This window comes from Paracoccidioides lutzii (genome assembly GCF_000150705.2).
Source record: "Paracoccidioides lutzii Pb01 unplaced genomic scaffold supercont2.10, whole genome shotgun sequence".
NCBI classification, from domain to species: Eukaryota; Fungi; Ascomycota; class Eurotiomycetes; order Onygenales; family Ajellomycetaceae; genus Paracoccidioides; species Paracoccidioides lutzii.
In genome coordinates, this window is record NW_015440956.1 from 724558 (window position 1) to 744189 (window position 19632).

Consider the following 19632-nt stretch of genomic DNA (forward strand, 5'->3'; position numbering starts at 1 on the left):
TTGCTGATACCTGAAAAATGGGCCTTTGCAGAGGCGTGGCGGCAGCCACACAAGCCTAGACCAAACAGCTGCTGGGTGGTGCTGCGATGACGAATTATTGAGAGAAGAACCTCTCGCGTGATTGTCTGAGGCCAATCGTTATGCAAGAATGTACGCAATATCCGTATCTCACCGCAGCAGACGGATGGAACGGACGGACGTTCACTGGCCAACCGACACATGTAAAATTTTGAACCCGTCGAACTTTTCCGTGGGAATCAAACGCTAGGCTGTAGAAATGTCTGAAAACTGTCCAACCACCCCGGGGCCCGGAGTGCTTTGTTAGGGTGTCACAAGAGTCAAATTAGAACGCCTCTGATTGTAATGAATATGAGTTCTTTCTTCCCAGATCCTCAATTTCCTTCGTTTGTCTAAGAATGCTGTGCTCTGGGGGAAAATCCGGGGCATGTGTGGAGCCGTGATCGAGGATTCATTTATCAGTGGGATCCAACTGCAGGAATCCAGGAGGGCGGACGGGTTGTTTCTCAGACATTGTTTTATATGTCCATCCCTTAGCCTTCCCTACCTGCTTTTCTCTCAGGATGTCCAACCCATCATGTTCATACATTTTCGCCTCCCAAGGCAATAACCCTGCGCTCCTTTTATTAATGCGTTTGCGAACAAAAAGGATCCCAGCTTGTCGATATAATTAACGTTTTATGGACTATGGCTATTCTCATCCCGGCTATTGATTGCCGATATTTTGAGTGATCCAAGTCAGTGTCAGCAGCTGCAAAAATGGCCAGAGCCATGATCATACAACCATTGTGAAATTCGAGGGCACTTGACCTCATCAAGGCATTAATGAAGACCTCAAAATGACAACCATATGAAAAGGAGGAAAATGATATTTAACTAAATATCCTCAGCAATCTATTTTTGATAGTTACTTTATTATCATACCTTTATATCATCAGCAGTTGATGTCGGCACCTGGAGTGTCGACGTTGACACTTCACTACCAACACGCGGGCGGCAGACCACTGAGTGCGTTCATCCGAATAGCCGTGGATTTGGCCCGAGATCTCCATATGGGGTCAACCACAACCGGCGCCACCGCTCAAAGTACGACACTGCAAAGCCAGCGTCGCTCTCGAATACACACACATACCATCCGGGGTCTGCAGCGCACCAAGCCAGTGTATTAGACGCTAAGCCTGACAGCGGTGTTCCCCTCCATCCCAATACAAAAGGAAATAAACAATCACTCCCTTAGACTTCGTCCCTGCCCTTCAAAGATCGAGAAAGCGGTGCAATCCCGAGACGGTTCGGAATCCATGTAACTAACTACCGAAATTACCGAGGACATGGCGGGCAACTCGAGAAATAGCGAAGGCAAACCCCGCGCTGGGCGTTACACAGCTTCTCCAGCTGGGACAACAATATGCCCGTTTTCGAAATGAATCTCCTCGACATTCTAGGGAGTACTTACAGTCTAAATAAGCGAATTATTTGGCCTCAACCTTCGGTTATCTTGGCCAATCAACAATTTCATTTTCTGATTTCTCACATTTTTCTTCCTAGTGCGATTTTCTTTTTTTTTGTTGTTATCTGGGGGGATTTAACATCTCGTTGAACACACTCAAACCTCAGTGATAAGTGGTACAGGTCTTTATTTCAATCCGAAGCAGAGACGAGAGTGCTGAGGAGCGGGAACTGCAAGGTGGAAGCACAATCTTCATCAAACCAGTGTGTTGATTTTCTGTTTAAAGATAAGAGAAATCCACGCCGATTCTGCATGAAATATTGCACCAAATTTGTGGGGTTCGATTCCAATTGAAACTGCTGCGAAAGAGCTTTATAGATCAGATGAAGATACACACAAATATTCACAATTAACGGTTTGATTTTACACGCTACATAACGATGTTTTCTCAAGCGTCCATGTCCATGAGGAGGATCCTCGCGCCAACCCGGCACTTCCCCTTGGCCGGCAAAGTCGACATGCACCTATCCTCTACCTCCTATTTCCCGAAACATAATGACTACACAAGGAAGCCGTCGGCAGGCCTTGACAACCAGCGGTTATGGAAGAGGAGTTTTACCTCCACGTCGGGACTATATGCGCTACAAGGTGTTGGGCAGGCAAAGGCTGTTGGGCTTAATCATATCCAGATAATTGATCACCGATATGAGTACGGATTTCGCTGACACTTACGGAATCATCCAAGATTTAACACAATGCTAATAAATTTGTTCCAGCGCCCTTGTTGTTGGTGCAGGAGGAGCAGGTCTTATGGCGGCCGTTGGCCTGGCGGAATGTGGGTTGGAAACCGCCTGTATATCAAAATTGGTAGGTTGTGTTCCAGTCTTTCTATTCTTATTCAAAGACTCAATGAAGCTTTGGCTCGCATTCAATTCAACTTCATATATACAATGGATGTCGAGATTTGAGAAACGTTAACTCAGACTTGCGCAACCATGGATGTGAAAAAGGAAGTAGTTTCCAACGAGATCACATACTGTAGCTGCTCAAGGTGGTATCAATGCTGCCCTTGGCAATATGACAGAGGACGACTGGAGATGGCATATGTATGATACGGTTAAAGGCTCAGACTGGCTAGGGGATCAGGATGCAATTGTAGGTGTTTCTATCAGCCTACCCCTTGCATGCTACATTTTTTAAGCTTACGGCAACTAGCATTACATGTGCAAGGAAGCCCCGAAAACCGTTTTAGAGTTGGAAGGATATGGTATGCCATTTTCCCGGACTGCAGAGGGCAAGATTTATCAGGTCAGATGTATTCAAAAAGGCTCCGTTGCTTGAACAGAGCTAACCGATTAGAGAGATTGCAGCGTCCTATTGGAGGGCAATCCCTGAAATACGGTTCTGGCGGCCAAGCCTATCGAACTGCGTGTGCGGCTGATCGTACCGGACATGCGATGCTGCATGCCTTGTATGGTCAATCTTTAAAGGTCAGATTGAGCTTAATTGGCATATGAACGGTCTTTCAAACTAACTGCTTCACAGCATGATTGCAAATTTTTCATTGAGTTCTTCGCCTTAGACCTGATGATGGTCGATGGCCGGTGCGTCGGTGTAACTGCACTAGACATGGAAACTGGTACGCTTCACCGTCTGTTCAGCAGGAACACAATCATAGGTAAATACTCCTAATCTTTATTCCTGTTGTTCTTTTGTATCGGCTAATGAATTGACAGCGACTGGTGGATACGGCCGCGCCTATTTCTCCTGCACGTCCGCACATACCAGCACGGGTGACGGGTGCGCCATGGCATCTAGAGCTGGCCTTCCTCTCCAAGACATGGAATTTGTTCAGTTTCACCCTAGCGGAATATACAGCGCAGGTGTGCTGATTACCGAAGGTGCACGTGGAGAAGGAGGCTACCTACTTAACTCCGAAGGAGAGAGATTCATGGAACGATACGCGCCAACCGCCAAGGACCTTGCTAGCCGAGACGTGGTGGCCCGATCCATGAACATGGAGATCAGAGAGGGAAGGGGTGTAGGTCCTGATAAGGATCATATTTACTTGCAACTATCCCATCTTCCCAAGGAATTGATCCTAGAACGGCTTCCTGGAATTGCAGAAACGGCCTCCATCTTCGCGGGCATTGACATTACCCGACAACCGATTCCCGTACTTCCCACCGTCCATTATTGTATGGGCGGTATCCCCACCAACTACAAGGGCCAAGTCCTAAACGTTGATCTTGCAACCGGAAAAGAGACGCCAGTCCCCGGACTTTATGCAGCTGGAGAGGCTGCATGCGTAAGCGTACATGGCGCAAATAGACTAGGAGCCAACTCCCTGCTCGACATTGCCGTGTTTGGTCGTGCAAGTGCCGCTCATATTGCAGAAAACAACGAAAAGGGAATGCTGCACAGCTCCGTACCAAGGGATATCGGTATGCCATCATTCGAAGACATGGAACGACTCCGCACATCAGACGGAAGAAAATTAACTGCCGAGCTGCGTTTGGACATGCAAAAAGCCATGCAGTCTGACGTCGCAGTGTTTCGAGCAGAAGACTCGCTCACGTCTGGTGTCTCTAAAGTACAGCAGGTTGAGCACTCATTCAGACATGATGTTTGCGTAAAGGACAAATCACTAATCTGGAATTCGGATTTGATTGAGACCTTGGAGATGAGGAATCTTCTTACGTGCGCTGCTCAGACGGCTAAAAGCGCTTTGGACAGGAAAGAGAGCAGAGGTAGCCATGCTCGTGAAGACTTCCCTGATCGAGATGATGTGCAGTTCTTAAAACACAGCCTTTCGTGGCAGACGGAGGAGACGGAGCCGGTTAAGGTGGGTTATCGGGATGTTATTTTTGCGACGTTGGATGAGACAGATTGTCCAAGCGTGGCACCAAAGAAAAGGACATATTAATCCAGCGTTTTGAGCAATGTCCGTTTATCGACTGTTATAAATAATGATAAGCCACAGGTCGTGTATATATAGATTTTGTTTATAGATAGTTGTTATTGTATATATTATTAGTCCAACATCAAATGTCTAGTTTTCCATTTAACGGATGGAGGAATTTCAATGTTCCAACACTAAACCCGAATCGACCAATCACATGACACCATGGCGCAACTTTCCAAAGAAGCTTCTTTTAAAGACAACCAAGAGGATACGCAGAGCACCACTTGGAAGCTACCAATGCATATTGGAGATTCGTGACAAACTGACGCTGTATTCCTCTGAGGCAATGCCGTGGTGACGCACTTGCTTGATCTTTATGAACCATTTCCTTTGTTTATATTTGGGGTAGGGCTCTGCTAATACAGAATGGCTTCGAAAGTCGCTGTTGACGCCCAGCGTCTTGCTGGCCAAAAAGACGCGCCACAGTCAGAGACAAGAGCTCTAGAGACTCCCAAACACGAGTCGACAAGGGAGAGTAAAGATGCGGAACAGCAAGATATTCTAGGTAACAAGGATGAGGATAACGATAAGGAATCAGGAGAAGTGCTTGAGGGAGGCGAGCAAGTTGAGGAGGAGGAGGAGGAGGAGGAGGAGGAGGAGGAGGAGGGAGAAGGGCGTGATAGCTCAGCTCCACCCTTACCAGAAGAAGAGCTCCCACCGCCCCTCCCTAAAGAAGCTCCTCCTGGCCAAGTTGAAGATGACGGATGGGATCCAGTTTGGGATGACATTGCACAAGCTTATTATTTTTATAACCGCTTCACTGGTCTCTCGCAGTGGGAGAATCCTCGGGTACCCGACGCACAGCAACAATCGCAACAAACAGACGCTTCAGAGTCATCAGAGCGGCAGCAACCTAACAAACCGCGAGTTGCTGGCGGCTACGATCCCGCCATCCACGGTGACTATGATCCCACCGCACCATATGCACAGGTGACCCAGCAGCCAGAACTAGACGCGTCAACTTCAGCTTTCTCTTCTTCCGACCCAAACTATATATACACAGCAACGGGCACGTTCAACCGGTTTACGGGTAAATGGCAGGCGGGTGCCTTGACACCGGAGAACTTCAACGATGAGAACAAAACTAGGAGACAAATGCAGGCGTACTTCGATGTGGATGCGGCGGCCAATAACCATGACGGCAAGAGCCTCAAGGCCGAGCGGAGCGGGAAGAAGCTAACGAAAAAGGAGCTGAAAGCCTTTAAAGAGAAAAGAAGAGAGAGGAAGGAAGAGAAACGGAGAGCGTGGCTGAGGGATTGATTTTGATTTCGTTTGGTTTCGTTTCGTTTTTGGATGTGCAACTGTTGTTTTGCTCGTGGCCTCTCGACCAGTGTTTTACGGTGGGTCGAGATAAGATGCAGGTTCAGATTTGATGCAGTAATAATTTTGTGCATATTCTATGGTGTTACGGTGTTTTGCATGTACTGTGCTTTCCTTTTGGCTAAGGACGGTTGAAATTTTTGGGAATATCTCATTTACGTCAGACAGATGCTATACTCTTTGGTCTTGGTTTTTTTTCACTGATTCCCTCAGACATACGTCTATTTTATATTGCGCTGATAAGCTATTTTATACCATTGTTTAATTTGCCCAGGGGGAGGATGTTTGCTCCAAGCTCTCCTACCATAATATGCTGGTAATTATAGCGCATATTTTCTTTCTCCTTAATAGATATATTCCACAAACTCTATCTATCGCTCACTCTAAAGGGCCCAAGAAACATATTCCATTTATTTTCACTCTAGGTTTGTGTTGAGTACAGTGATACATAGATGCTGATAGTCAAGAGCTTCAATTTGACTTTGCGGGAACCCAAGCGGCTTCAAACGCTTAATCAACCTCCCGTCCCAGTTCGGGTTCACGTGCTGCTTTCGATATTTTTTGTCGCCAGCACGGTTTCATCAAGAGACAAATGCCGTCCAGATTCAAGCCCATTAGAGAGTTATTGTGTGTGAAGTATATCTTTCTGGTAAGTCCTTTCTTAATTTCTTGTTGTCTCGCTCTTCTGTTGTTATATTTTAGTCTGATGCTATATCGAATTAAAGTTGTCTGCATCTTCTGTTGAATAATATGCATTTGTTCATGCCTGGGTATGCGCTAATGTCAGTTTTTTTTAAATGATACGATTGCATTGCTTCATGCTTCATTCCCCTGGTAATTTCGGAATGGATTCTTTATGGATATAACATTTTCCGTACAGCGGAACTTCCTGCTTAAGAGATTTTACCCTGTTGTTCATTGGAAATTATATGAGCCATTCCCGGCCAAGATTTGCCCTACATCTCTTTTCCTATTCAAGGGTTTCTCAAATGATGAGAAGATGGATAACTTCTTTTCCTCTTGGATGAAAAATGAGATCCGAACATTAGATATTCTTTCTGGCTATTTCCCTACCATCCTCGGCCACCCAATGGGGGTTTTCTTTGCACGATTGCCCCTCCTTTTCTGAACCCATTCTGATACTAATTGCAATGTATGACCACAGGAATAAACTCAAGTCCAGTGATAAAAGCCACTAGCTGAACAAACGAGAACAATATCCGACCAGAAGAAAGGAATTTCCGCGCAGAAATACCTAAATATCACAGTGGCAAGTGGAAATCAAAGCTCATCTATAGCCATGGCAGACACAAGCACCCAAATACAGGCGGGTGGCACGACATCCACGCCGTTGACGTTCGAAGAAATTGATGACCTCATCTACTCCGCGCGTCTGGGCGACGTAGATTCATTGCGGACAGATATCACAAATCTTAGCCAGAAATATGGGTGCACGGCGTCTGACATTTTACAATGCGCCATTGACTTGGAAGACGAGAGCGAAGGAGGAACGGGAGCGTGTTTGTTACATTGGCCAGCTGCTAATGGGAATATTGGTATGCAAAGGAATTTGGAAAAAACCAAATCCCCCCGATCTTACGATTCTTTACAAGTAATCCCTATGTAATGAGATGTAATCAACTCACATATCCCCAAAACCAGAAACCCTCAACTACCTCCTCAGTCTCCTTCCCACGCCACAACCAACCCAAACGCCAACCGAAACATCCCAAAGTTCCCAGAGGCCGACAAACTCGATAATAAATCACCGCAATAACTCCGGTAATACCCCGCTGCACTGGGCAGCCCTAAATTCGCACCTGGAATGTGTAAAAGCCCTAGTCAACGCTGGCGCAGACATCGCGGCCAAGAACAATGCAGGCCATGATGCCGTCTTTCTTGCTGAGAGGTCGGAGTTGGCTGCGTTACCTGCTGATGATGAGGATGTGGACGAGGGAGGAGGAGAAAAGCGAGGAGACGGAGAGTCAATTGTGAACTGTGTCACTGCTATTGAAGGTAACGGCGAGGCGGATGAAGGAAGACCAGTTTCGCAGGGCATGCAGGTGGTCGAGTGGTTGTTGGGTTGTGAGGAGGGGAAAGGATTGGAAAGAGGGGTGGCTATCAATGAAGTTGGAGACAGTTGAAGTGGGAGCGGGAATTTACGACGGGAATTGACCTTGGGGATGTGTCTGTTTAATTTTTATATTCGAGGAATTCATCTGAACTGCTTTTGAAGAAAATATTGAGGGGGTAAAAAGTATTTAGAAGTTGGTATGATATTCTTTTTCTGTTTGAAGCGGGTGGTTTAAACATAAGCTACCTGCTGTATGTAGTTTTGAACAAAATGACGAATACCCACTAGCCACTTCAGAAGTAATGATGCGTTTAATTTGGAACAGAAATGGTTGGTTATTTATGATATATGATATATTTTAGAAAATAGGAGCTATCAATAAGGAGCGTACCACTATCTGCAAACACATGAATTAAAAGAAACCTAAGTTGTCTGCCTTCTAAATTTAAGTGCAACAGGGTAAACTGATAAAAGTGATATCCAGCTACCTATCTGGGTATTGTTTAGGGTCATAAAACTAAACAAAAATAAAATATAGGGGGAGGTTAAGTATGTATATATATATCTCTAAATTTAATTTCTTATCTGCCTAAAACCGTGGGTTTTAGGATAATCCGTTGCCGCACATCCTCGTCCTCTGAACTACCCCAGTAGCAACGTAGCCGCTCCTCCGGCTCTTGGTATGTAGTTCCGTGGTGCCATTGCTGCCTCCAGGAACACCGCTACCCTTTGAGACGGTGCTTTGAGGCTCTTCCCCCTTAATCTCCTTCGCAATCAGATCCATTCCAACAGAGAATTTGTGATCCTTCCAAACAACAGTTGATCCACCATAGAAAGCGCAGAGCCATATAGGTAAAGCCAATGTCTCTCTGCCCAACCAAGCAAGGAACCACTCATGGAACTGGCGCTTGGCGCCAAAAATACTACGCCGCGGAAATCTGGACGGTGGAAGCGCAAAGGGCGGCGTGTGCTCGTCTACTTCGACGGTGGCAGCGGAATGCAGCTTTATATACAAGAGCCAGTCAATGGTAGCCCAGTAGGTGATGCTGATGAGCCAGATTACGGCGAATGTGCCCCACGAACTTAGAGAGCCTGAATATTGCGGGAATAGACGGGGCAGGAGTGTTGTTAGAGCGAACGCGAGATAGATGGAGCAGAGGAATGATTCGGTTCCCGGCTCGACGAGGGTTGCCAGTAGAACGGTAAATTTTCGAACACGGAGCCAGCGGATACGGCGGTGGATATAGGCTTTGACACTCATATTGGTCACGGGTTGGATGGCGAGGTCACCGTAGACCAAACGTTGTCTACCCCATATCTCGCCTGCTTTGTCCTTGAATTTCCCCTTGAAAAGATAGTCACTTATAAGATAGTCTTCACAGATGTTGTCGGAGAAATAGTCGATTCCCGGTCGTCGCTGTTGAGGGCCGCGGGGTTTTGAGACGGAAGGGGACGTGAGGTAGTTCAGGTGTGACCGGCGAAACATGGTAGATTTACCAACTACGCAAGGGGCGATGACTATGGTGTTGATTGCGGAGTAGAATTTTGCGTGAGAGGAAGATAGGAAAAGCTCCTCCAGCCGGCCTCCACCCATGGCTGAGATGGAAGATACCTGTTCGTAGTTCCTTGCCTCCGTAGTTGCCCTCGAGAGATTAATATCGTTGTAGTCCTGATGAGGCAAAATATGTGGCTCTTCCGAATTATGCATTTTCTGCTCTTCACGTCCTACGTCGACCGCGATGGGCATCTGATGGACCAATCTGTACTGTTTATAGACGGTGCCATCGTCCGCGACTATCCCACACAGTCCATCCACCATCCTACCGCAGACACCCTTTCCTACCCACACATTACAATCCACAATCCACACGATATCGCTTTTAGCATTGTGATATGCACGACTCATATTCCTGAGTTTCGGGTTGGGACCGAGTTGGCCAATGTCCCCATCTTCCTCCTCAATGAATATCCGGGCATCTGCGTCTGGAAAGTCTTCCAGTAACCTTTCCAAGATCGGATATGCTGGATCGCCTATTGTTGCGATGCAAAAATATATTGTAAGCTTATCCTTAGGATAGTCCTGACGGAAGCTAGAGGCCAGACATTCGTAGAGGTAGGGCTCGAGGCCTTTGACCGGGCGAATCATGGTGACATGGCGCACCTGAAAGGGACGGAGGGAAGCAGAAAATGATTTTTTAGGAACAGAAGATAAGTGCTTCTGTCTAGGGAGTGGGTGGGAATTCTTATTATTAGCTTTGGGATTAATTGCGCCTCGAATCGACTTCATATAACAAAATAGAATAATGGAACAATTAAGCCTTACAATCGCAGCCATCCCACCAAAACCACTACCGTCACTATTAGATACCAAATGATAGCAACCCAACTAGCTGTAATCAGCCAAATCTGGTATTGTCCCGTCCGGAACGAAAGGCCATTGTTGCCAACAATGGCTGAATTGATAGGGGAGAAGCTTGGTGGAGCTTGATCTGCCTGCATGAGGAGGCGACTGACGATATGAATCCGCAACGAAGACAGCCGTTTCTGCTCTTTTTTGTTTCTTTGAATTCGATTCACGCAGGGAATGGCAGCGTAAGATGGACAAAGCAGTACGAATCCCTGGGCATGGACAACGACAAGCTCATACTTAGGGAAGAGGAGAAATTGAAGAAAATGAAAAGAGCGGACGGAGGGGAGCAGGCTAAAAAGGACAGATATGCTCCCGACAGGATCCCCCTCTTCAAGGAAGAGAAGAAAAGAAGGACAAAAGAATGTTGATTGAATGACCGTCGTTGTCCACGGCTCTTGGGTGGTTAGATGTTCAAATTGTGGGGGTTAACGATGGGCGAAGACGATATAACTTAGCCCGAAGATTTACGGACTCTTCAACGGCGAATTTCGATTCGCGGATCAACCGGACCGAAAAACGCCACTATCCAGTGGAAATGGTGTTTTAAATAATTACAAAGAGATTGGTTGGTTTTGCTGTAACTAGCTATCCAGCGAACGTCAAGCTTTTGCTTTACGGTGGTGGTGCAGTAAGTGAGTGACGAACAGTTGTAACCAGTTAGTTTGCAGTGACAGTTAAATATTTATTCTTAGTTTATTTAACTAGTTATCTATATACTTACGGAGTCTTTGAGAGGATATTCAACTAGCTGAAATAATAACCTCAGCAGACATCTTATGTACGATCGACATCGTACTCCGCCCGCCCCTGATGGGCCAGAATACAGGAGGTAGCTAATGATGACGGGGTTGTAGAGGGACAGATGGGGCCCATAGAGAATCTATGGATATTAATTGGGGACATAGTCATTCTATACAACGCTATCAAAATCCACAACTGAAGAGCCTTGCGCAGCTGAGCATCATATCCATCGTCGGTGATCTTGTGGGACATTCCACCGTTTGTATTGTACGTACATACAATCCAGCAAGGCGAAAACGTAAAACAAAAAACAATGGACGGTGTTCTATACGTTTTACAAGGTCCAAATGGGTGCTCGTGGTGCAGTAACTTAACGGTCAGACAACAGAAGAACTCTTCGATGGTGCCAAACGTATTAGGAGTCGAAGATTATTCGTGGAACATCATTTCATGATGGGCGAGTCATCAAGGTGTCCAGAGAGTCTGCAGCAGCCGTTCAATACAATTAGCTAGGCTGCAATTGCTTAACAGCTAGAAGCCTTTCTTCTTCTTTCTTCTTCTTCTTTCTTTTTGCTCCTGTGATAATGGCAAGGAGACCGGGCTTCTGATGTGTGCATTGTTTGACCAGCACCCGACAATTGAGGCTGCCTGTCCATGGAAGTAGTTATCTACCTTAAGAGTTTCCAACGTATGCTCTAATATCCATACAGTTAGCTAAACAGACAATAGTTTATTTTGCATTGCCTTTTCATCGTTCAACTCTGGCTTGCAGCCCTATCTATATCAGGACGATCGCTGTTGATGTGATGCACATGTTTACACAAGTGACTGCAATTAATAATAGCTCGATGAGGAGGCATCGCGAATAAATATGTGCCATCCTAGCTGATCACTTCGGGTGAACGCATAGAACTGGGACTAGGTCACCCGATTCACATGTGGGAAATGATTCGGCTTAGGGTTCCTTTGGGGGTGAAGTCGGAAGACACAATATAGGGCTCCCTGTATCCAATCTTTTGAAATTTCTTCTGTTTGCTTGATATCGAAGGATGGGTTCCGCCCAGCATGAGGCCTGGCGTTTACTCTGGAGGGAAGAACCGAGTATGGGCCGGGTACGCAACGGAGCGTTTCCTGACCAAGGTTGTTGTGGAGATGAAAGCAAAGCAAAATAGACATAAGCGACCTAAATAGTGAGAAAGAAGTTTCAAAATTTTGATGCCGTTTTCGGGAACTGAAGTCAGACACAAATCGGCGAGATATGTATGGTTTAATGAAGACATTCAGTGACATAAAGGAGAATCGGCAAAAGACAAGGAGCTCACGGTGGTTGATCTGGACAATTGGTAGTATCACCGTCGCGATTGGGGAGGCCCTTAGTTTGAAAAACGTTTCGTCTATGTGGGCCTGTTTTTCCGCCCTTTGGTAAACTCTGCTGGGATGACGTTTTGTGTATGGCTTAGTGCTGTAACTGAGCTGTTTAGCTGCTGTAGGCAGTTGTCTGGCTGAAGGTCACATCGGAACAGTGTATTTTATAGAATGAACTTGGGCGAAAATAGGAGATGTAGAGTCTCCATCTCCATCCTTCATTTCCCTCATCCGTAGACAGTATTCACGAGGAAAGAAAGCTCCTTCAATCGGAACGACCTCTCAAATCACCAGATGGGCGGGAAAATTAGAAAACCCATATTTCCCCTCATAGAGCGATGAAGTGGACAGGAGAGTGAGAAACGGCGGCCCTTGGTGTAATGTGTCCTAGGTATACGTCGGGTCTCCTTCCAATGGACATGGAAATACACATCCACACCAATTTTTTATTTTTGTTCTTATATTTATATTTATATTTATTTTTATTTTTTTGTCTTGTAGAACCCCTTTTTCTCATAAATTCCTCCAAAGGAATTTCTGTGCGTACGATGCTTTAGGATTTTTGGCATTAAACTGATGAAAACTTTTCCAGTAGCTATTGACAGGATCGGAAAGAATCATACGAAATCGGGCCCAAAAGTGATAATCAACGCCTCGGATACAAAGTCTAACGGATGTTTTATAAGTCAATCTGGAGGAATCGGTAACGTATCAAAAATACCCCCTGCAAGCGAGGGGATCAATGACGAACTGCTGGGTTGCCCTCGCCATCTCCTAAAACAAAACTAAAAGCAAGCATTCATTATAGGAGCAAGAAAATGGGCCCGGTAAGCGGTATTTTGAGTAATAATAACTGAGGGTATCCAGCCTAGAGCTGGCTTCGCCGAACGGCCTGCTGTGGTGCTTGTCGGTTGGTGGTTGGATTTTCAGGGTTTCCGGCTCAATATCAAGCTGTTAGAAAAATCGCTCATAGTGAGAAAGGGTTTCCCATGGCATACATACGCTTGCAGTGGCTGTGCAGCAGAGCAGCCGACAACGACGGCGCTAGAGCACAGTCTATCCCGGTGGCTGAATGGCCATGGGGTTGCGAGAACTCAATTCGAGCGACACAGTCCAAGCAGCAACATGTGGATGTTGTCCGTAACTTGGATGGAGTTCGGAGTCAATCCCGCAATAGGATTGAGGACAGCCCAGGTTAACATGACGGATTGCTAGAGAAAATACATATGAGAATCAAAGATACGGAGTCCTTCGTCCTCCCGCAGTTGGATGGGGACCGTGACAGAAGAACGGGGATGGTGGAAATATGGTGGAAATAAAGCTTAACGCTTGGGGCACTATGGGGCTTGAGGTGTGTGGCATTAGCTCCAGCCACCTTGTCCATTAAACGCGGAGCCGGGGATAAACCCCAGACCATCACCATCTTCTTGTCCACCGACTCCGGAGTTCCACGATCAACGTCAAAGAACAACCCCCTTTTCTCCTAGCGATCTCAGCACCCGCCAAAGCATAGGAGCGCTTTTCGTGGATTGGCCAGTGCATTATCTTCTTTTCACAAAGCGCTCTGGACAGGTGGGGGGGGCATTTGCACTGGACAGGAGAAGACGCGGAACAATACTGGGATCGCGTGCCTATGAGTACTCATATCCAACGGATCTTTAATTCTTCCCTATGGTCTATTTCGGAAGAAACAAACCTGGTATTATTATTAGTCTTCAAGCTGGCCCAACCGCGCAATCGTGACAAGCTTGAACTTGCAGGGGTCAGCTGCATAAACGGTATTGGCAGTGACTAAATGCCCGTCCAACCAAAGCTTTAACACACGAGCCCACCATGACTTCTTAATCCAATCTCATTACTTTCCGAGAGCTACCTGTGCTTTCTGGACCAGCTCATTCCGCATCAGCTTTGGTCCTTCAAGCGGCCAACATATTATTACAAACAGCGTGGAGTGACGTGGGGGGATAATGACTATTTTCGCCCGTTTCCCCTCTTGAGCCATACGTGTTACCCATTGTAACACACTATAAGGTGCGGCGGGAAATGCGACAGCAGAAAAGAGCTCATCATGCTCTTATGACATATGAAATGAAATGCCACAAGGGAGTTTTTAATCGTCAACAGAGGGTTTATGTCCTCTAATGTGGAATTCAACATCCTTTTCTTTTATATATCTATATACGTATGAGACGTTCATATTAACATAACGCACTACCGCGAAGTCCCGGCTAGTTCCTCTCTAAAACCTTGGCTTTGGTACTGGAAGTATCAGTGCTCTACAGAGCCTCGAAGGCTTATTGGTTCTTGAGACTTGCTTTCTTTCGAAAAGACGGGGATTCCAGTTGAACCGGAATATTTCAGCTTGGTAACTATGTTTAATTCTCAAGCTGTCGTCATATAGCCAACGCTAGATTGCTGACTGGGATCCAGGAACATTTCCAAGGTTTTGTTTTATCTAGTAACAGCTGTAGCTGTTATTACGTTGTCCGGAAATTTCGCTTCTTTTGCTTTCCTCTTTTGTCTCATTGTATCGATTCTCTAGTCCATTAAGGAGTCTTCAGTACGATATCATACTGTGTACTATGCGGCATTTATCTCTTCTACTTCTCCCTCGCGTGAGAGAACCCCTCAACCCTAACTTGCCTCTGCATGTTTACCCTTGAGTGGAGTGGATGTTGCATCCTCTCCTATCCATCGTGCTCGTGGAAATTTTAGACTTTTAGCTTTCGTATTTTTGCTTTTGGTAAACCTTTCTTAGCTTTCCCAAGTTGTATAGTTATCTGGGAAATTTGTTGACTATTTCCTTTGTTAACTATTGGATAGTGAAAGGTGATGTAATGTCTCAACACTGGTCGCCATCCAATATAAAAGGGAGCTGCATAATGCCCCTGTTCTCACATCTTTCTTTTTGCTCTCTCGTTCTTTGACACCTGGGAATTTTGGAAGCTCTCCTCTCTGCAAACAATGAGTGACCACAAGGAAGTCCACCATGTTCGGATTGCGGACGAGGCCCAGTCTCGCTCCGACCATCCGAGACGTTTGCTCCATCGCACTGTCTCAAATTCCTCGATGTCAATTCATAGCACTCATAGCAGGGTTGCAGCACCAGAGGCAGTCCTTCCGATTACTTTCCGGACTCTGTTAGCTTGCACCTATCTCCCACCTCAAATTCGTTCTTCTAACAGAAAAACAATCCAGTTCCTATAATATAACCGAGGACTTAAATAATGGGGCGCCTTTGGCTAGGAAAGATGCGAAACAGATACGTGGTATGCGATATATCAGAACCGTGAAATACTCTGATGTAAACCACTGATTAATGGAAAACAGATCTGGAGCAGCTAGATTGGCATCTAGTTTCAGTTGACGAGTTGTTCCAACGGCTTTCAACATCACCTTCCCAGGGGCTTTCTGTTGAACAGGTTGCTCGACGTACAGCAGAATATGGCAAAAACAAACCTTCTCCCCCGCCATCTGGCCTGTTTCGAAAGATCGTGGGCTATGTTTTTGGCGGTTTTGGCATATTACTTTTCTTGGGCTGTATTTTGGTCTTTATCGCATGGAAACCGCTTGGGGATCCCCCCGCCATTGCAAATCTCGCCCTTGCCATCGTCCTCGCCGCTGTCTTCTCCATACAGGCAGCATTCAATGCTTGGCAGGATTGGTCCTCCTCGAGAGTTATGGCTTCGATTACCACTATGCTTCCGGATGAGTGCATGGTCGTTCGAGATAACAAGCAGGAATGTACAACAACGACTGAACTTGTGCCCGGTGATATCGTCAAAATCAGACAAGGAAACAAGCTCCCCGCAGATGTTCGTTTTATTCAGGTGTCGTCTGATGCTAAGTTTGATCGTTCAATTCTTTCCGGTAAAGCCCCTCCCGATGGTCTCCATGAATTAACTGGCTTGTCAAGTTCTAATCAGTGTCATTGTAGGCGAGTCCGAACCTTCTCAAGGGACTGTCGATTCCACAGACAACAATTATCTCGAAACACGTAACATTGGGCTCCAAGGCACCCATTGTGTCTTTGGGACTGCTACCGGTGTTTGTGTCGCTACTGGAGACAATACAGTGTTTGGACGGATTGCTGGACTAACAAATAAACCACGACACGAATTCACTCCTTTACAAAAGGAGATTCTCCGTTTTGTTTTGATTATAGTCGGCTTCATTGCTACTGTTGTTATCGTAGTTGTGGTGCTATGGTATGTTTCACCCCTCTTATTCCTGAAGAGTTTGATTTAACATTTGCATAGGGCAGCTTGGTTACGTAGGGATCATCCCAACTGGATCAACGTTCCACTTCTCATCGTCAGTTGCGTCTCAGTCGGAATCGCCTTTGTGCCAGAAGGACTCCCTGTTGCTGTCGCAATGAGTCTCACTATTGGTGCAAATATTATGAAGAAAAATAAAATCCTCTGCAAGTCTCTTGCAACTGTCGAGACCCTTGGCTCGGTTTCTGTTATTTGCTCGGATAAGACTGGAACTTTGACTAAGGTGAAGCTATCGAACTCTATGCTGTTTTCGACCACGTCTAATATATCGCTTCTTTCTAGAACGAGATGTTTGTAACTGATTGTTTCGCTGGCGGGGAAGAATACACCGAGGAGGCTGCACGAAGAGCTATTATTGGAGGAGGAAACACTAACCTTTTCCTTGAAAAATCCCTAGATCAGCTCCGCATAGTTGGCGGCTTGTGCAACGCAGCGGAGTTTGATGCTTCTACTTTGGGTTACCCGCCTGGCCAAATGAAAATGCATGGTGATCCGACAGATCAAGCTATCCTCCGTTTCTCAGAAACTTTGGGACCCGTCAACCAGCTTCGGAACGACACAAAGAATCTTTTTGAGATCGCTTTCAACAGTCGGAATAAGTTCATGATCCGAATAATGCACTCATTGAAGGCTGGAGTTGAAGACATGTCCGTGCTACCTAATCTTCTGTTCTCTAATGGGTCGCTAACTTTTCCACCAGGCTTTATATTAAAGGGGCCCCCGATGTTTTGATCTCCAGATGCGGAAGTATTCTTCAAAAAGATGGTACCATTCGAGCCCTCTCAAGTGTGGATCTAGCAGGGATTGAAGGGGTCAAGGATAAATGGTCTCGTAGTGGACAGCGCGTCATTCTTGTTGCCCAAAAACCACTTGGATCAAACGCGGGCAACGTTCTGTCGTCTTCAAATGTGGAGAAAGCTGTTCTAGATGAGGCTAAGGAGAACTTGATTTTCCTGGGACTTGTTGGTCTAAAAGACCCTGTTGTAAGTACTTTCTATTCCAAAAATCATATCTGTTTCGGTATATGCTCACCTCGTCAATAACCTCGTCAATAACTAGAGGGAGGAGATCCCTAGCGTTATCAAAACTCTCCGAAATGCTGGAATTCGAATAATGATGGTAAAATTTCTTACCCCTCTCTACTTCTCTTGCATACTTTTTCTCACGATTGGCTAACCCGCATATATTATAGGTGACGGGAGACTTCAAGCTTACCGCACAAGCAATCGCCATCGATTGTGGAATTATTAAAACACCACCAGCTCTTATCCACGGAGTCGACGATCTGGCCCGTGACTTCGTATCTTCACCAGAGAAGGGAAAAGAAACATTTCAGTCTATTGTTATAAGTGGCCCTGAGCTAACGACCCTCAACCAAAATCAATGGAAACAACTCTGCAAATACCAAGAGGTCGTTTTCTCCCGCACCACACCGGAACAGAAGCTTCGAATTGTTAAGGAATTCCAAGCGGACGAGAATATCGTTTCCATGACTGGTGATGGTGTCAATGATGCGCCAGCCTTGAAGGCCGCTGATGTAGGTGTCGCGCTTGGTAGTGGCTCTGATATCGCTATCGAGGCAGCGGACATGGTGCTCCTCGATTCCTTTTCTGCTATCGTGGAAGCCGTAAGATATGGACGCGTGGTCTTTGGTGAGTTCTCATTTTTTTCACCCAGGTTGAAGGCAGCGGCTAATTAGTGTAGACAACTTGAAAAAGACCATCATATATCTTCTGCCAGCTGGCAGTTTTAGCGAATTTTGTAACTCTTCCCTTAAAAAATCAAGACGCATTTGGGCTGTTTAGCTGACCTTACATCAGGGCCAGTTATGGCAAATGTCGCTCTGGGTGTTCCGCAGGTTCTGTCTTCATTCTTAATGGTATGATTTTTCAAAGACCCAGATATGATGCACTCTGCTAATATTTGATAATTACAGATTATCATCTGGTAGGATTATCACACTATCAATATCTGGGGTGTATCCTACTCTGCTAACATAAAAAATGACACTATAGCCTCTTCACAGATGCTGCAGGTGCCATCACCTTAGCATACGAAAAGCCGGAATCAGATGTCCTCCTTCGACCACCGCGTGTCCCAAAGAGGGATCGTCTCGTAAACTCCCAACTTATCTTATATGCCTATGGATTTATCGGGGTTTTCGAGTGTGCGCTCTCATTCATAATGGCATTTTGGTACATGGAGGTGTGTTATACGTCACCCAGTCCACTCCTTTCACGCGTGGCTTCAAAGGAAATACAGGCTAAACTATGTTGCATCATTCTCTGTCTACAGCGACGCGGCATCCCATTCAGCGCCATGGCTCTGAAATACGGATCGATGGACCCCAAATATGACCCGGACTATGTCACGGAGATAACCAATAAGGCATCTTCGATATACTTCGTCAACTTGGTCGTGATGCAGTTTTTCAACCTTCTCGCCGTTCGCACCAGACGACTAAGTCTCTTCCAGCAGCCGCCGATTTTCAATAAAGAGACGAATAACCCGGCTATCTTTATAGCCATGGTATTCGCTCTGTGCATTGTGTTTATTTGTATGTTATTTTATTGTCCCCCTTTTGTTCATCTTGTTTTATCTACCGTCGATCTCTCATGCCCTCCCTACGTATTCTATGCTTTGAATTTTTGGTTTAATTCTGTCCCAATGTCATTTCATCACTCACACTCACGCTGTAATCATAACAATATATAGTCTGCTACATTCCCAGCCTCCAGAATTCCGTTGCAACCACATCAGTGCCGGTCGAGTACTTTTTCCTACCCGTCGCGTTCGGCCTCATACTTCTTGTGCTGGACGAAACTAGGAAGTACTGTGTCCGACGCTGGCCAAAGGGGGTCCTCGCGAGAATTGCCTGGTAATCAAACTTTCATATGATATGATATGATGTGCCCACACCAGACGGGCATGTGACACTCTTGGCCAAAACAGGTGGGCCGATAGATGGGGTGTGTGGATAGGGCTTTGTGTGGTGTAGAATTGGAGTGGTCTATC

At 46.0% G+C, this 19632-nt stretch overlaps 5 protein-coding genes across 5 annotated transcripts; 4 read left to right on the forward strand and 1 right to left on the reverse strand.

Moving 5' to 3' along the window:
- Positions 1-1905: 1905 nt before the first annotated feature.
- Positions 1906-4391, forward strand: PAAG_04238 (succinate dehydrogenase flavoprotein subunit; the record flags this gene model as incomplete). Its single annotated transcript, XM_015845218.1, has 7 exons — positions 1906-2174; positions 2242-2332; positions 2483-2620; positions 2681-2773; positions 2836-2955; positions 3011-3143; positions 3202-4391. 7 exons carry the CDS (start codon positions 1906-1908, stop codon positions 4389-4391), a joined length of 2034 nt encoding a protein of 677 aa, XP_015699444.1.
- Positions 4392-4796: 405 nt separating this feature from the next.
- On the forward strand, positions 4797-5690 carry PAAG_04239 (hypothetical protein; the record flags this gene model as incomplete). The annotated part of the gene is made up of 1 exon (XM_002793921.1): positions 4797-5690. The coding sequence occupies one exon, from the start codon at positions 4797-4799 to the stop codon at positions 5688-5690; it is 894 nt and encodes a 297-aa protein (XP_002793967.1).
- A 1360-nt stretch (positions 5691-7050) lies between these two features.
- PAAG_04240 (hypothetical protein) lies at positions 7051-7894 on the forward strand (the record flags this gene model as incomplete). Its single annotated transcript, XM_002793922.2, has 2 exons — positions 7051-7306; positions 7413-7894. 2 exons carry the CDS (start codon positions 7051-7053, stop codon positions 7892-7894), a joined length of 738 nt encoding a protein of 245 aa, XP_002793968.1.
- Positions 7895-8428: 534 nt separating this feature from the next.
- PAAG_04241 (ceramide glucosyltransferase) lies at positions 8429-10323 on the reverse strand (the record flags this gene model as incomplete). The annotated part of the gene is made up of 2 exons (XM_015845219.1): positions 8429-10105; positions 10207-10323. 2 exons carry the CDS (start codon positions 10321-10323, stop codon positions 8429-8431), a joined length of 1794 nt encoding a protein of 597 aa, XP_015699445.1.
- A 4981-nt stretch (positions 10324-15304) lies between these two features.
- On the forward strand, positions 15305-19499 carry PAAG_04243 (Na+/K+-exchanging ATPase alpha chain; the record flags this gene model as incomplete). The annotated part of the gene is made up of 15 exons (XM_015845220.1): positions 15305-15480; positions 15539-15609; positions 15671-16210; positions 16278-16548; positions 16600-16840; positions 16900-17264; positions 17318-17600; positions 17677-17736; positions 17810-18269; positions 18322-18378; positions 18438-18496; positions 18554-18564; positions 18633-18822; positions 18913-19174; positions 19333-19499. The coding sequence occupies 15 exons, from the start codon at positions 15305-15307 to the stop codon at positions 19497-19499; spliced, it is 3213 nt and encodes a 1070-aa protein (XP_015699446.1).
- Between the last annotated feature and the right edge of the window lie 133 nt (positions 19500-19632).